Raw genomic sequence first — 13,108 nt, 5'->3', positions numbered from 1 at the left:
TATGTATGTACTTAACCTAACTAACTTAACCTAACTAACTATCCGGTGTGTACAACATTGTCAGCCTAAACTCCGGCTGACACCCCAAAAACCTACAATCCGCTACAGAAAAATGTATATTGTTTGTTTATTAACTGGCCCCTCGCCTTCTATCATTTCACGAAAGTGGCAAAGCAAGTTGAGTATCCCTGACCTATAGGGAGAAATTTAGTTTGTCATTGTAAACCCACAGCACAGTAATGATGACATGTTCTTCATAGATCTAGCCTTTTCATTTTGCTCTTAAGCTTTCTCAAAGTACACCAAATTCATGCATTTTACTTTAAAATGTTTAAAAAAAATCTACTCAAAATCCTGTGGGAAACACTGCATATTGTATTTCATTCTTCAGTTTCGTTTAATCACTTGCAGTGGTTGGTGAAGTGTCCAGCACCAGAATTTCATTTGGACAAATGAATCTGCAGGGTCTCAATTAGGAGGGGATAGGACTCTCTCCTCTCCACCGCAGAGCCACTTTGTGATCTAAGCAGATACGACAGGTGTATTTTTACATACAAATCTTGCCTAGTGCAGTTTTAATGCTTTCCCAGAGACGTCAACGATATAACCTCACTGTACTGTATGTCCCCTTCTCTTTTTCCTTTCCCAGCCTGTGCACGCCAAGGGACCTCCTGCCGACGGTCCAGTCCTGCGTCCTCCCCAAGGACTGCCAGCTGAGCGACTGGGCGGACTGGGGCCCCTGCTCCAAGACCTGCCTGCACCCTGAGTCTCCCAGCGGCACACGCACCCGCAGTAGACGGGTGCTTCAGTTCCCCGTGGGGGAGGGGGAAGGGTGCCCCCCGCTGGAGGAGTCAGAGCCGTGCGAACCCCAGGGTGACGGGGTGCTCCCCTGCGCCACGTGAGTGTCACTTTGTAATGGGCGAGGCACTGCGCGGGGGTGTGCAGTGGGAATGCGTTAGATGTGCTTTCTTAGCTCGGGGTCAAAGTGTCACACTGTGTATAGATAGGAGCTCATGTTTCACGGGGACAGAGGAATGCATGTTGGATTGTTGTAATACCCTCTTCCTTGGCAACAGCAAGTTTTTACATTTTAGACCCAGCTAAGAAAGATACTGCAGGGATTCATCCTTTATTCCAATTAAGTCTAGGCAGAGAGTACAGTAAAATGTAAATTTATTCACTCAGACTGTAAGGTCCCTATCGTTTGCACAGCCGTTTGCGCACCTCTTATGCTATCTTGCCTGCGTCTTAAGCTATCGTGCAGACACAGGTGTAGGCGTGGCACAGACGTGTCCGTGCGCCTCTTAGCCTATCATCTGCCTCCCGCAAGTGTCATTTTGCACTCTGGCGAAGATACCATCGCCATGTTCTGAGCGTAAACAGAGGTTTGGGTGTCGTTCGTGCCATAATAGGCCTTCTGGTGTTAGGGAAAATGGCCTTCAGTGCTCTCAATTTTAACACCACCTAATAGCAGGTTTTAGTGCAAAAAAAAACATTAAAAACCCACTGAGCGCACACAGTATTCTCCGCGCAGTGCAGGAAATCCTCGCTTGGATACATTACGCACGGCATGGATGTCCATCCTCTCTCCAATACCTCGCGTACGCACACCCTTCCCTCTTCAGAATGTCACGTTGATTTTCAACTACATTGCAGAAAAAACACACACCTTGAAAAAATGAGAATTCGTTTGTCATGGTTTTTATTAGGTTACATAATTCCCGACCATGCAGGTCTGTGGTGTTAGGTGTAGCCTACGGTAACCTCTTTCCATGCAATTATACGCATGCAAGACCAGCTTCTCCACAGCGCGGATGGCGTGACCGCAGTCCCCGCAGCTTAACCAGAGTGGACAATTCTGATATAGGCTATTGAAATAGGCTAGAATTAACACATCCCTACCCTATTAAAGAAATAAATATTTTTAAATGTGTATAGCCTATATGAACGAAACGACTAATTACAGTAAGCGCACACTTTGGGACATAATGGGGATATTCACTGCGTAACTGCGCGGCAGCCCTTTTGGTGTGTTTCAAATGGAATATTGTTCCATCAGCACCAAATTTCGTTTTTCACCAAGTTTCTAATGGTTTATCTGAATCCGAACTGGTTCATCCTCCAATTCTCTCCCTCGCTCCCCCCTCTCTCGTTCTTTCCCCCCCCCTCTCTCTCTCTCCCCCCCTCTCTCATTCTCCGCATCTCTCTTTTCTCTCTCACCCTCTCCCTTTCTCTCTATCCCACTCCCTCTGCTTGCCCACGGCACATAGCAAGAAAGAAGCTGCTGTCACAGACGTGACACTGTAGCTAGCTTTTAAGGGGAGTGGACATGATCTACTCACACTTGTGAATACTGTTTTGGGCATAAACACGCCTATATGTTGGTTTGCACGAGATGACGGCAAGTACAGCGGGCCGACACGCCCACAATTAGGGCTTTTTGCGTGGCGCTATTCCAGCGCAAAACGGGCGGTAACGCAAAATTACCGCCTTTGTGACGATAGAGCCCTAAGACTATTAGGGCCATACAACACGTTTTCTGTTGATATCCCTTTACTCATTTCAGTAAGATAATTTGCTCTCCTGGGCGGCCCCGGGTGAGAGTGTGCATGTGTGTCTGCGTGTGTGTGTGTGTGTGTCTGTCTGTGTGTGTGTGTTTGTGTAGGAGGCGGCATATGGAGACAGATTAGTATAAGTGCTTGGCGTGGTGCCAGACACAAAGTAGAGTCAAATGGAGGGAGACTGCAAGGATATTTTGAGTCGTACACACAAACAAAGATTCATAAATTAGAACTCACAGATGGCCTTCATTCCCTCAATTTCATCCTATACATTACTGTACCATCTTTACACAGATATTTCATCCTATACATTACTGTACCATCTTTACACAGATATTTCATCCTATACATTACTGTACCATCTTTACACAGATATTTCATCCTATACATTACTGTACCATCTTTACACAGATATTTCATCCTATACATTACTGTACCATCTTTACACAGATATTTCATCCTATACAGTACTGTACCATCTTTACACAGATATTTCATCCTATACATTACTGTACCATCTTTACACAGATACAGTACTGTACCATCTTTATATATGTGTATATGTATATATATGTATGTGTATATGTATGTGCGTATATATATTTATGTATGTGTGTATGTGTGTGTGTGTATATATATATATATATATATATATATATATATATATATATATACACACACACATACATATACACATACATATATATACATATACACATACATGTATGTATACTATGTATATATATGTATGTATGTATGTATGTATATACAGTATATACATATATATATCTATATATATATACATACAGTATATATATACATATATATATGTTTTTTATATTTTCTTTTTTCTTTTTCCATTTTATATATATATATATATATACACACACACAATATATGAACAAAAACTAACAAGCTCAGACACAGGAAAGGAAAAGAAAGAAAAACATATATAATATTGACAGTTATTATAATGTGGTGCTACCATCCAGTGCTTATGTATTTGTAATAGGGATGTAACGATAACCGGTTTTAATGATAACCGTGATAAAATTCCTTACGATAACCATACCGTTTCACATTTTCATTATCATTAAAACCATGGTATCGTGGTTCCGCTTCCGGGTCGTCAAGCGATGGCAGCTTAAGGGAAGACCTCTCGACAAGAACAAACCAAATCCGCCCCGAAGTTAAAATAATGGAAGTATTATTTTAAAGTTTGCTATATTTAAGAAGGGGGCGAGGAAACAGTCGTCTATGATGGTAAAACCGAGAGCTCCGAGGAAAGATAAGGACAACATGGCGCAGCAAAACGAGAAGGCTAACAATAGTGCTAGCGTTAGCTCCCCCACGGCTAACGTGAGGGAAAGCGAGGAGCCCGCAGAACCGGTTGATTTAACGCTGATCCTCAAAGAGATACGTGACTTCAGACAAGACAACAAAAAGCAGTTTGACGATATCAAAGGAGAAATCACAAAGGCCAACAAACGATTGGATGAAGCTGAAACAAGGATTGAAGGGAACGAAGACAGGCTACAAAACGCGGAAGGGGTAATGGCTGAAATGCTGAAGATAACAGAGCAACTCCAGGATAAGCTGACGGATCAGGAGGGGCGCTCGCGGAGAGAAAACATACGGATATATGGCATACCCGAAGGCACCGAAGGCGAACCCAGATCAATGATCTCCTTTGTGGAAAAGCTACTGAAAGAGAAGCTTGATATTCCCGAAATGAAGGACTTACAGATAGAGAGAGCGCATCGGGCGCTGGCCCCACCACCTGCAGCGGGCGCCCAACCTAGATCGATCGTGGTCAAATTCCTCAGTTTCAGAACGAAAGAAGAAGTGCTTAGACTGACTTGGCAAAAGAAAGGCTTCATGTTGGGGAACAGTAAGATCAATCTTGATAATGACTATGCACCAGCAGTCCTGGCCAAACGGAAGGAATACACGCAGGCACGGAGGGTCTTGAAGGAAAAAAACATACGATTTCAGACCCTGTACCCAGCAAGACTGAGAGTATTCCACGAGAATGGGACAAGGACATACGACACGGTGGAGGAAGCAACAACGGACCTGGCGGCACGGGGACTGCAGGTGGAGGTGATCAAACAACCCGACTCGCTCCTGGAGAGGATTCGACGGTCGTCTTGGCAACGGCAACCAGAACGGGGACGTCACCAGGCACGGGGCTACAAAGAAAGGCTGCAAGTGTTTAGACGATGAACAAAATAAGGAGCAGCGAAGGACTCGGAGCAGAAGAACGATATCTGGGAAGAGATCACTTTGACTCAGGTATCAGAAAATAGTTAATAATATTCAATATTATTAAAAAAAAAAAAAAAAAAAAAAAATAGACGCAAGAAATTTGATTTATGATGGTCGAGACATGGATGGAACTCTCCATGGCTGTTAACGCTACAGAGGGCCCTCTAGCCCAGTTAGGAGATAGGGGTTATCCCTCACTTTTGAGGCAGGTCAATGAATGGACCTCAATGTTGGAAGTTAAGAGTGATGTCCAACAATGTTTTTCTTTCTCATTCAAGGTTTTATTTAAAGAAGGAACCCCAACTGTAGCAATGTTTATGTTCAGGTGTTATATTACTGTATAGGTATGTTAGAAAGTTAAGGTCTTCTTGGGTTTACAGTGAAAGTGTGTTAGTTATAGTTGGTAGCACATGTTACAACAGGAATACAGAATAATCACTCTCAATGTTAATGGGTTACAAAGTCCAATCAAAAGAGGTAAATTAATAGCCAAAATGAAAAGAGAAAACCAACATATAATTTTCTGGCAGGAAACTCACCTGGTTCAGGCTGAGCATGAAAAATTAAAAAAAACTAGGATTTAGAAACACATTCTACTCCTCTTATACTAAAGGACATGCAAGGGGAGTGGCAATATTGATTTCAAACAAAGTCGATTTCCAGTCCTCCAAACAAATTACGGATAAAGAGGGATGGTATGTCTTGGTTCAGGGGATTCTTGACTCTAAGGAAGTAACACTGCTTAACGTTTATAGACCACCAGGACAGGACAAGCTATTGATTAAGAAAATATTTGATCTAATTGCTACAGAAGTTTCTGGCACTCTTATTTGTGGGGGGGACTGGAATATACAGCTAAACCCAGTCCTAGACTCTACAAACCCAACAAAGAGGATTAATTCTGAATCACTGTATGTAAAAAAGTTGCTTAAAGAGGTTGGTTTGGCAGACATATGGAGGGAATTCAATCCTTCAGTGAAACAATTTACTTTCTTTTCCTACCCCCATGCTGTTCACTCAAGGATTGATTATTTCTTTTTGTTTAATTCAGAGAGACATCGGATTGTTGATTGTACGATAGGGGCTAAAGATGTGTCAGATCACGCAGGAGTGTATTTGAAGCTGCATTTAGAGGTCCAAGCTAAGAACACGATCTGGAGGCTTAATACTAGCCTCCTGAACGATAGCCTATATGTAGAATATATAAAGAAAGAAATCAGGGAGTATTTAGAATTCAACAGCAAAGAGGACATCTCACCAAGTGTCCTATGGGATGCTGCGAAAGCGGTACTGAGAGGAAAAGTCATAATGTGGTCCTCTAAAATGAAAAAGCTGAAACAGGCACAAGTGACCTACTTAACAAACAAATTAAAAATATTGGAACAGGAGCACGTGAAATCAAGTGACTCTCACATTTTAGAAGAAATAAAAACAACAAAACACGAATTGAATGCAAAATTGGACAGCCAAGTGGAAACTAAATTAAAATATATTAAGCAGAGATATTATGAAACTGGGCCCAGAGCGCAAAAAATGTTGGCATGGAAACTACGTAAACAGCAGACGGAAAGGTCAATTTTCAAAATCAGGGACCCTGAGACCAAGGTGTTGAGTTATAAACCAGAGGACATACAACAGACTTTTGAAAAATATTATAAAGAATTATACTCACAACCTGAAGCAGCGGATACATCACTCATTAAAACGTTTTTGGAATCATTAGATCTACCATCAATAGGTGAGGAACAGAACGAATTGGCAACTCGAGCAATAACGAAAGCAGAAGTGGACAGTGCCATATCTAGACTTAAAACAAGTAAGGCACCAGGAGGAGACGGTTTTCCAGCAGAATGGTACAAGACATTCAGGGACTCACTGACGCCTATACTGCTAGAGTGTTTCAACTATATTCTTCAAGGGGGAGAGACCCCAGTGTCATGGAGTCAGGCCATCATATCTGTTATTCCAAAGGTGGGTAAAGACAAGACGGAGTGCAGCTCATACAGACCCATCTCTGTTCTAAACATTGACTACAGGCTATTTGCATCAATCCTGGTGAAGAGAATAGAAAACATGGTTCCTGATTTGGTCAATACAGACCAAACAGGATTTGTTAAGGACAGGCAAACGCAGGATAATGTTCGACGAGCGTTGTATCTGATCGATAACATGAGCAAAAGCGAGACAAAGTCATTAGCTACATGTATTAGCCTGGACGCAGAAAAGGCCTTCGACTCGGTGCGGTGGGAGTTTTTGTACCTGGTACTACAGCGCTTTGGCTTTAATGATACATTTATAGGATGTCTTAAGTCTCTATACCATCTACCAACTGCTCGAATCAAAATAAATGGCAGCCTATCTGGAGTAGTTTCTCTAGAAAGGGCGTGTCGTCAAGGTTGCCCATTAAGTCCCGCCCTCTTTGCATTATTCATAGAGCCACTTGCTCAAGCAATAAGAGAGGACAACGAAATAAGAGGAATCTTAATTAAAGAAACTGAGCACAAGATATGCCTGTACGCTGATGACGTACTCGTGACTCTCACCGACCCCGACTCCAGCCTACCAAAACTCATGTCTCTCCTGGAACAGTTTGGTTTTTATTCAGGATATAAATTAAACGTACCCAAGACACAAATCCTTTCCTATAACTACTCTCCGCAGAATAATTTACGTAAAAAATATAACTTTAAGTGGAATGCCAATGTTATTAAATATCTTGGTGTTACTATACCAAAAAGGTTGTCTGACATCTATGAAGAAAATTATGGCCCTGTTACCAAAGAAATAAAAACAGATTTAGAAAGATGGGCCCCCATAACACTCAATATGTATAACCGAATAGAGGCTATAAAGATGAACGTCCTACCACGATTACTGTTCTTCTTTCAGTCCCTCCCTGTAGACATACCACTGAAACAATTCAATGATTGGGACCGAATGATTTCCAGATTCATATGGGGAGGAAAGAAACCTAGGGTACGCTTTAAAACATTACAATTACCAAAAGGAAAAGGAGGTATGTCTCTTCCATGTCTGGAGGATTACTATAAAGCGGCACAGCTGCGATATCTGGTCTGCTGGTGTAACAACACATACGAAGCTAAATGGAAAGACATAGAATTGGGCCAATTAGATATCCCCCTGCAATCCTTGTTAGGCGAGAAGTCTGCTCGATCCATGTATTCTGATAGATTGAGCAATTGGACTGTGGTACCTCTTAATATTTGGTTCAAAATGTGCAAAAATTTTAAATTGGAGAGACACGCACGTCTATTAAAATGGGTGGCATATGACAGGGATTTTTTGCCAGCACAGATGGATCAGAGGTTTCAACTATGGGTTCGGAAGGGCATCACATCATATTGTATGATTTCAGATAACATAAATTTGGAGAGCTTCCAATACTTTATTGACAGCCACAACCTTGAAAAAGAAGACTTCTATAGATATTTACAGCTTAGATTTCATTTCAATAGAAATATAAAAATTAATGAGGAAGCTGAAGGGAATCTGGTTAGTATTTTTATAGATGCATATAAGGGTAATGCTCACAAGAAACTAGTATCAAGAATGTACTCATACATACAATTTTCCAGGAATCACTCTACTCTATATGTAAAGGCTAAATGGGAAAAGGAAGCAGACATAACCATAACAGAGGACGAATGGTTAAACATATGCGATATACATTCTTCCACCTCCAGCTCGGGCCAATGGAGAGAATTTTCATGGAAGAACCTAATTAGATTTTTTATTACTCCGAGAAGAAAGTATCTACAGAACGATGGACCAGAATCCGGTAATTGCTGGAGAATATGTAATAATGCAATGGCCGACCACTATCACATATTTTGGAAATGCCCAGCAATCCAGGACTACTGGTTAAAAATAATCTCAGAAATCAAATTAATATTAGGCTTTGAAATAGATGACAGTTTTGGCACCATATACCTAGGAAATATACCAATTGAATTAAATCCCCAAGATAAATACCTCCTCAAAATACTTATTGTTGCCAGCAAGAAAACAATAACAAGAAAATGGCTAAACCAGGACCCACCAACAAAAAAAGAATGGATAGCAATTGTACAGGAAATATATGAGATGGAAAAACTGACCTTCTATTTAAGACTGAAAAAGGATAAATTTGATAGGTTCTGGTCCAAATGGTTGGCGCATATGAAAGAAGGAGGAGCTTCCATTCCCATTTAGCCTTGCCTGTGCTCGTTTGGGCCATGTATATTTTCACATCGAATGTAACATGTCTCAATCCATTTTATTTTATTTTTTTCTCTCCATCTTTTGCTGTATACTTCTCTCTCTCACTGAAACTGATTGGAACAAGTAACCGAATAACATAACAACACAAAGCTAACTAGTAAAAAACTAAGAATTGATTTGTAACACCCATCAAGATGACCTGAATGATTATTGTTTTTTGTTTTTTGTTTTTGTTTTTGTTTTTTTATTTTTATTCAGGGTGTTTGCATATGTAAAACTGTCACTCATGTGGAGAAATGTTGGAACATGATGCTGTGCTACAACAAAAACTTTAAAAATAAAGTTACAAAAAAAAACAAAAAAACATGGTATCGTGATTATCGTGTTACCGTGATTACAGTGCTTTGAAAAACATGGTAAATACTGTCCATCATCAACCAAAGTTGGCAACAGTCTCCCAGATGCAAACGTGCGGCCTTCGAGAAATTATTTCAGTGAGTGTGTCAATCCTTTTTGGGTCTGAGTTTTCAATATAAAACGTAAAATTATTTCAGTGAGTCTTCTCAGTACTTTTTGAACATTTTCAGCAATTTTTTATGAATACCATGATAATACGATAACCGTGATAATCAGAATCAGAATCAGAATCAGAAAGACTTTAATGATCCCCGGGGGGAAATTGGGACAAGTTACAGTAGCTCGCTCACAGAACACACATAGCATAAAATAAACAGTAGTAAATGCGATATTAAGCAAAATAAGCAGAAGAACACAACATAGCATAGAATAACAGTAGTAAATGCGATAGAAGCAAAAATAAGTAGAATGTCTAAGTAAGCAAAATACGTAGAGTAAGTATACATTCCGTGCCAATTATCATTATTGCACCCTGAACTTATATTAAGTCGGCTTGCCCTATACGTTACACGTGGCTCAGCCAGGCACAGTTAACCTATCGGCTGGCTCAGTCTCAGGGAGACTGAGCGTCTCCGAGGTGCTCTTTTAAGAGAGGCATTAAATAGACCAATGGCCACAGGCAGGAATGATTTCCTGTGCCTCTCCGTATTGCATCTAGGTGGAATCAGTCTCTCACTGAACGTACTCCTGTGTTTGACTAGCACGCCGTGGAGTGGGTGCGAGTCATTGCTCATGATGGAGCGTAGCCTGGACAACGTTCTCTTCTCTGACACCACAGTCAGAGAGCCCAGATCCAGCCCCACAATGTCCCTGGCCTTACGGATCAGTTTGTTGAGTCTGTTGGCATCCGCTGCCTTCAGCCTGCTGCCCCAGCACACAATAGCATACAGGAAGGCACTAGCCACTACCGACTCATAGAACATCCTCAGCATGGTCCGGCAGACGTTGAAGGACCTCAGCCGTCTCAGAAAGTAGAGACGGCTTTGCCCCTTCTTGTAGAGTGCATCAGAGTTCTTAGCCCAGTCTAGTTTATTGTCAATTTACACTCCAAGGTACTTGTAGTCCTCCACGATGTCCACACTGACCCCGTGGATTGAAACAGGTCACCGGAGCCTTGACCCTCCTCAGGTCCACCACCAGCTCCTTTGTCTTTGACACGTTGAGCTGCAGGTGGTTCTGCTCACACCATGTGACAAAGTTGGCCACCACATCCCGATACTCATCGTCGTCGCCATCTTTGATACATCCCACTATCGCAGAGTCGTCAGAGAACTTCTGAAGGTGGCAAGACTCTGTCTGGTAGGTGAAGTCCGTGGTGTAGATGGTGAAGAAGAAGGGAGAGAAGACCGTCCCCTGTGGTGCTCCTGTATTGCTGACCACTCTGTCTGACACACAGTTCTGCAGGCGCACATACTGTGGTCTGCCAGACAGGTAGTCCACAATCCAGGCCACCAGGGGGGCATCCACCCGCATCGCCGTCAGCTTCTCACCCAGTAGAGCCGGCCTGATGGTGTTGAAAGCACTGGAGAAGTCGAAGAACATGACTCTCACAGTGCTGGCCGGGTTGTCAAGGTGGGCGTAGGCGCGGTTGGTCAGGTAGATGACAGCGTCCTCCACTCCCAGTCGGGGCTGGTAGGCGAACTGGAGGGGGTCAAGGGATGGTTTGACCATAGGCCTGAGCTGCTCCAGGACGAGTTTCTCCAGGGTCTTCATGATGTGGGACGTCAAAGCTACCGGCCTGTAGTCGTTGGAGCCACTGGGTCTTGGCTTTTTAGGTACAGGAACGATACAGGACATTTTCCACATCACGGGGACCCTTTGGAGACTCAGGCTCTTGTTGAAGATCAGCTGTAGCACATCACACAGCTGGGGGGCACAGGCTTTGAGCACCATGGGGCTGACGCCATCCGGGCCAGCTGCTTTCCTAGTGTGTAGCCTCAAAAGCTGATTCCTCACCTGGTCCGCTGTGATGGTCAGCGTGGGTGGGTGGGTGGTGGTGGTGGTGGGGGGGGGGGGTGGCATCATCAGCTCTGAAGCCCTTTGGGGGGGGGGGGGGTGTAGCCTCGTCTCTGGGTGACGGGGAATAGCCTGGGGGATGAGGGGGAGGGGAAGGTGATAAGACTGGAAGGCCATCAGCCAGAGCCAGAGGGAGGGGGGGGGGAGAGCTGTGTGGTGGGGGCTGCTGTTTGTATGCTGCAGTCAGGAGAGTCGGGGGAGGGGGCCCACGGGCCAGCTGTATCAAATCTATTGAAGAACATATTCAATTCATTGGCCTGATCAACCCCCCCAACAGTTGTCCCCAGTGTCAGAGACTGTTGCACAGATGTGGGGAAGCACAGAGAGGTCTCCGAGCAGCTGAAGATTGCGAGTTCTGCCTCTGGCTGAAAGGTTATTTTGTAGGCACAGTACTGTACCATCTTTACACAGATACACACACAAAGATTCCCTGCTCCAAATCTGCAAAGTGTTTGAATTTCTGTGGGACAAGCCCCTCGTGACCCATGATATAGTTTTTCTATATTTTATTTTATCAACCTTTTTAAACAACACACAAACAAGGCAAACAGACAGGCTCATACACATGAGAACGAAAGAAAAGAAAAAAACAAGAAAAAAAAGTATTCAGTATTCAGTATTGTATCATGCTACCAGTTGCACAAGGTATCTGCTTGCAAGATATATCGTGTCCGAGATCCCACGCAACGGGATCCGTGAAATATCAAGCAGGCAAGTTACCCGTTGCCCCCAGCCTCACTGAGGTAGGCTAAAAATGGGTCCCAAATAACTGAAAATGTATTAAGTGAGTTGGTTCTCAAGAACTTAAGGGCCCTATCATCGTACAGGCGGTATCCCCTATTGGCGCTTGCGCACCTGTTTGCGCGTGCCTTAAAGCAGGGAAGATTGCTGTCCGCTGTTCAGGTGTTATGCCGAGTTTTGCACCCCCGCACAGCATAAAAAAAAGCATCCCCACCTCATGGGAGCATAATTGTAATGATTTATAAAGAAATGTAACTGTTTAAAAGTGATATAATTGTCTGGTAGACGTGACCTCCCTGATTTCTAAGTTAAAACAGCCCCGAAATATGTTGGGGATGCAATTCTCGGCGGGGATGCGGAAAAGTTCAGGGCACGTGTCGCAGGCGCAAATTAGAGCCGTGCCAAAATCATCTGTGCCCCAAAATGCCTGCGCAAACGGGATTTGGGCGGTCTTAACTACCAGAATTATTCACGGGTGTGGCCAGGCAATGCTGGGCATTACGTCAATCAAAACCAATCAGATTCCCGTCTCGCAATGGCTGTTTGCGCGAGGCATGCAATATGCCTCTCCATGTAATTCTCTCCATGCGTAATAGAGTGTAGGCTACTCACTCGTGCAAGGACAGAGAGAGAGATGGAGAGAGCTTATTGACAGATCGTCTGTGGTGCCAACGACCCTCCGGGTTATGAAGGTAAATAGCCTATGTCCATTGTCCAACAAGTTTTCTCAATTAATTTCCCTCTTTGCGATGTGATAAAAGTTTCTCAGTGAGTTATAGTTGATTGCCTCACTGAATTATCTGCTAATACCCAATTTTAGCAGCATAATTTGATGTCCTGGCATGGCAAGGCTGTGCGTAATGATATATCCAAAAGGAATTTTA

At 43.1% G+C, this 13,108-nt stretch overlaps 1 protein-coding gene across 1 annotated transcript in view; it reads left to right on the top strand.

Annotated features, from left to right (window-relative positions):
- Positions 1-13,108, top strand: part of thsd7ab (thrombospondin, type I, domain containing 7Ab) — a gene marked incomplete at both ends in the record, with an annotated part of 285,247 nt that overhangs the window by 116,871 nt on the left and 155,268 nt on the right. The window contains one exon of the mRNA XM_083641760.1: positions 650-898. Within this exon, the coding sequence (XP_083497886.1) occupies positions 650-898 (249 nt within the window). The remainder of the gene's footprint in view (positions 1-649; positions 899-13,108) is intronic.

The sequence above is a fragment of the Poromitra crassiceps genome, assembly GCF_964638095.1.
Source record: "Poromitra crassiceps genome assembly, chromosome: 1".
Lineage (NCBI taxonomy): Eukaryota > Metazoa > Chordata > Actinopteri > Beryciformes > Melamphaidae > Poromitra > Poromitra crassiceps.
Note: the sequence above shows the minus strand (reverse complement) of the source record. Positions and strands in the feature narration are given on the sequence as shown.